This window comes from Chanos chanos, chromosome 4 (assembly GCF_902362185.1).
Source record: "Chanos chanos chromosome 4, fChaCha1.1, whole genome shotgun sequence".
In the NCBI taxonomy this organism is placed as follows: Eukaryota; Metazoa; Chordata; class Actinopteri; order Gonorynchiformes; family Chanidae; genus Chanos; species Chanos chanos.
Window position 1 is genome coordinate 52,405,459 of NC_044498.1, and position 4,405 is coordinate 52,409,863.

Consider the following 4,405-nt stretch of genomic DNA (forward strand, 5'->3'; position numbering starts at 1 on the left):
AATTCATACTCAGCCCCTCCTGAACCTCTCCTGTCAGAGTGTAAGGGACAGACCAGGGGGGTGAGTGACAAGTGCTATTCCATAATGGGGGTGTGGGGGTGGGCAGGTGTGTGTGTGTGTGTGTGTGTGTGTGTGTGTGGGGGGGGAGGGGGGGGGGTCACCTCTAACGTCAGCGTATGAGAGCCATGTTTTAAAAGGAGGGGGGAGCCCAAATAATCAGCTGTACGTTTCTCATTGGGTCTCCGATTCGACACGGGAAACACAGACTCAGGTACTGCCGCCGCCTTTGAGGGTTTCTGTACAGGATTTCAGTTTCACATCTGTCGGCAACTCGTCAATCATCACCGACAGTTAAAATATTTTGAAAAACTGTTTTTCATAAAAATCACATTTCATTCTTTTTTTTTTTTTTTTTTTAATCATGTCCTCGGCTAGGCGTGGCAGGGCGTGTCTGGTCAGCCTTTCCCTGCTGTCCCTGCAGTGTGATTTCCACATACAGACAACACATGAAACATCTTTTCACTTCATTTCACCCCCCCCCACCCCCCCTAGGTAACAGCTGAGATCTGGTCCACCTCCTCAACTAACAAAAACATTCAGAGTCATGACGTGAGCTTAGGACTGCGGATTAAAGAACCTAGTACCATTTCCGGACAGTAAAGGTAGACATGTTCCATTCCAACAGCACACACTGAGTGGCCCACGCATGACAGAGATCCAATGACTGAGAGTTATACACACACCATAGGTAGCTGATAACGATTAACTAGAAATTTTCTTAGCTTCTTAATTCTTTTTTTTTTTTTTTTCCTCACAAGTCACAGTTGACTGTAGCAGTCAGGTACTTGATGCAAGAACCTTTTTGTGGATCGAACCCGATCCGTTTCCAGTATCCAGACTCCAAGCTTACAGCAAATAGGAAGATTAACCAATGCAGTGGAACGATTTCAAAGGCACTCTATTATTAGTCTGTTTTACCAAATGATAGTACAAATTCAAATCTTAATGACCTCTTGTCTTTTCATTTCTTTTCTTTCTTTTCTTAAGGAAATTCAAAGGCCGTCGTTGTTTATTTATATTCCATAATAGGGGCCCATTGGTGTTTTTAACCCTACGTGGACAGAGCATCTTTTTGAAAGATTGGATTAAGTGCGTGGTTCTCAGCCTGTGTAAAGAGGTCTGAGCTAAAGACTATCGTCCTCCATGTTACAAGACAAAACTATACATGATATGTATCACAGGATGTATGCAGCATGGCCTCTTTTCTCGGATTTTCTCTCTTTTTTTGTTGTTTTTTTTTTTGTTGTTTTGTTTTTTTTTTTCTTAAATAAAAACAGAACAAGAAACCAGCAACACATTTACTCAACAACTAACCAACCAGGGACAATTTTTTTTTTTAAAAATTAGCCAAAACATACCATGCATGCTGTCTAATTATCAAAATAGGGAAAGAACAAAAGAGAGAAAAAAAAAAGTACACAACATGAAAATTATTGCACAAGAGAAAGGCTCGAAGTTTTGCGTTAATGCAATAGTATTGCCCCGATACAGATCATGCATTCCACGGGAAATGAAACATGGTGTGTGCTGGTGGTACCAAGCACTTTGGCTTAGCCTCCACTGGACTAGCAAAAAAGGGGAGAAATCTACAAGGAGGGGGGAGAGGAGGAGGAGGAGGAGAGGGGAGAGTTAACGGATGAGTGGTCCTCCACATGCTCCTCCACTACTCCGTTTTAATTTCGTTGTTCAAGGCGCGGTCACTGTGCCATTTTTTCATGTGTTTCTCCAGGGTGCTGTACACACTAAAAGGCATCTGACAGATTTCACATTTGTAAACGTCCTTGCCCACCTGGCCGTGTGTTTTCATGTGGCGGGTGAGCTTGCTGCTCTGTGCGCAGGCGTAGTTGCACAGCTCACATTTGTACGGTCTCTCGCCCGTGTGGCTCCGCCGGTGCACCGTCAGGTTGCTGCAGTTTTTGAAGACCTTGCCGCAGTACTCGCACGTGTCGCTGCGGCGTCCGTCTTTAGAGCTGGGCCGGCCCGGACCCCCCAGGTGCGGCGTGCTCCCCCCGCTGCCGGTCCCGCTGCGGCCCGAGACTCCGCCGTCCAGCTCGCCGGGCGGCGTGGAAAAGCGCAGGCTGCCGTTCTCTGAGGAGTGCTCCGAAGATGAGGCGAAAGGCGATTGTCTGGAATCTCCGAAATTCAGAAAAGGGTCCTTGAGTTGTCGGGAGGCGGCGTATCCGGCCAGCCACTGGGAGTAGACGTTTTCCGTGTTGGGGATAGTGGGAGTGGGGAGATCAAAGTCTTTCTCCAGTTTGATGCGTTTGGAGAAGGGGCTGATGGACGTGGGGCTGCCCAGCAGCAGTTTCTTAGACAGGCCCACGGACGCCGACTCGCTGGGCGACGACCCGCGGCCGTTGATGGCCGAACCGCAGCCCTCGTCGACGCGGTCGGACTCCAGGGCGGAGTCGTCGTCGCACATGTCCCTGTGCGCGTCGTTGTCGGAGCTGAGAGCCCCGCGCTTGTGCTGGTGGAAGGCCTCGCTGTAGTGCTGCATGCTAGCGGCCAGGCCCATGCCCTGGATGGCCTCGGGCAGAGAGCGCGGTATTCCGTCCTCCGCCGCCCCGAGGCGCCTGCCGCTGTTCTCGTGTAGCCGCGCTGCCTCCAGGTTCAGGCTGAAGGGGTAGCTGTTCCTGCCGCCCTCGTTCTCCAGCTCCTCTTCCTCTTCCTCTCCCTCCTCCTCCTCTTCCTCTTCCTCCTCCTCCTCCTCCTCTTCTTCCTCCTCTTCCTCTTCCTCTCCGTTCTCCGGGATCATCCGGTCGTTCTCGCTCTTGAACTTGGCCACCACAGACTTGAGGGCGTTGCTGGCGCTGCCCACCAGGTCGCTGGTGCCCGGCTCAGGCGAGCTGGCCGTGGACAGTCCGTCGTCGGACTTGACGGTCATGGGAGAGGACTTGTGCATGTGCGTTTTCATGTGGCGTTTGAGCTTGCTGGCCTGGGTGCAGGCGTGGTCACACAGGTGGCACTTGTAGGGTTTCTCGCCCGTGTGGCTGCGCCGATGCACGATCAGGTTACTCTGGAACTTGAAGGTCTTCCCGCAGAACTCGCAGGACTTGGACTTCATGGGGGTGTTCTGCTGCTGGGGCATCGAGGTGGTGGTGGACTGGGAGCCCGAGGGAGACTGCATGTTGGGGAGCGGGGGTGTGGAAAGGAAGGGTGGCTTGTTTCCTGACTGGAATGGTTGCAGCAGCCGTTGCATAGGGCTGGGGCGGTTGGGCGAGAGGGGCGGAGTCGATCCTGAGGTGTTGCCGGCCAGCTCCCTCAGCCTGCGAGAGAAGTCCATGGAGGGGGGGTCCAGGGGCATGGGGTTGAGGCGCAGCACCCTGTCAAAGGCACTGGGGTGGTGGGTGGCCAGAGCCAAGTCCTCCGCGCTCAGGTGCTCCATGCGATGAGGGTCCAGATGGTGCCGAGGAGGGGGGCTGAAGAGGGGCGGGGTCGGCGGGAAACGGCCCTCCCGCAGCGGGGCGCCGTCCCGTCCGGAGACGGAGGCCGGTATCCGCAGCAGGTTGAAAGGGCTTCCTTCGGGGAGGTGGATGCCATGCAGGGGGGGCTGGGAGGCGCAGTCGGCGCTCATCCCTGACGGAGCACCCACGCGGGGCGTGAGCGGGCTTCCTCGTTCGCTCTCCAGGTAGATGCGGAAACCGTGCGTGTTCTGGGCGTGCTGCAGCAGGAACCAGGCGCTGCTGAACGGCTGTTTGCAGGTTGTGCAAGTGTAGCTGCTGGGTTCATCTTTACCTGCACAGGGACACAGACACAGAGAGCACCATGTTAGTCACCAAGTTTCACACAGCCTCCCACTGCTCAACAAGGCACTGGGGGAAAAAAAGGCAATGTTTCAAGAAAAACATTTTCATTTCTAAAAAGAGACTTTTTTCAGGGTACAGAGAGAGAGAGAGACAGGCTTCTTCTCTCCCGCCCCCCTATCTCTGATCGAGTGCAACACCCCCCCCCCCCCCCCCCACCCCCAGCTGTAAGCGGCTGAAGAGCGAGGTGCTACAGATTTGGACTTAATCATTCATGAAGTCTCAGAGCGCGGCCCTCAGCGCACACACTCGCCCACAGTGCCTGGCTGTGTTGTCTAATCAAAGTATCGCGTAGCAGTAAATACGGCTCTTATTAAAAACATGCTCCCAAACTGCACCGCGGGGCAGAGCCCAGCTCTTCTGAAGACCCAGACACAGACGCAGCAGACGGGCTGCGGAGCCCTGGTGAGGGTTGGCTTAGGTCTCCGTGCGGGGCGGAGAATCAGAGAAACCGCTGGGCTGCTCGTCTGGCCGGTCTGCCGTTTGCACTGGGAGCGTTATTCCACCAGTCTGTACAAACAAACAACACAGCCTTCCCTGCA

General features: G+C 53.9%; 1 protein-coding gene across 1 annotated transcript in view; it reads right to left on the reverse strand.

Annotated features, from left to right (window-relative positions):
- Positions 1-1,646: 1,646 nt before the first annotated feature.
- The window catches only part of bcl11aa (BCL11 transcription factor A a), a 55,123-nt gene continuing 52,364 nt past the window's right edge, over positions 1,647-4,405 (reverse strand). The window contains exon 3 of the mRNA XM_030771755.1: positions 1,647-3,795. Within this exon, the coding sequence (XP_030627615.1) occupies positions 1,724-3,795 (2,072 nt within the window). The 3' untranslated portion in view covers positions 1,647-1,723. The remainder of the gene's footprint in view (positions 3,796-4,405) is intronic.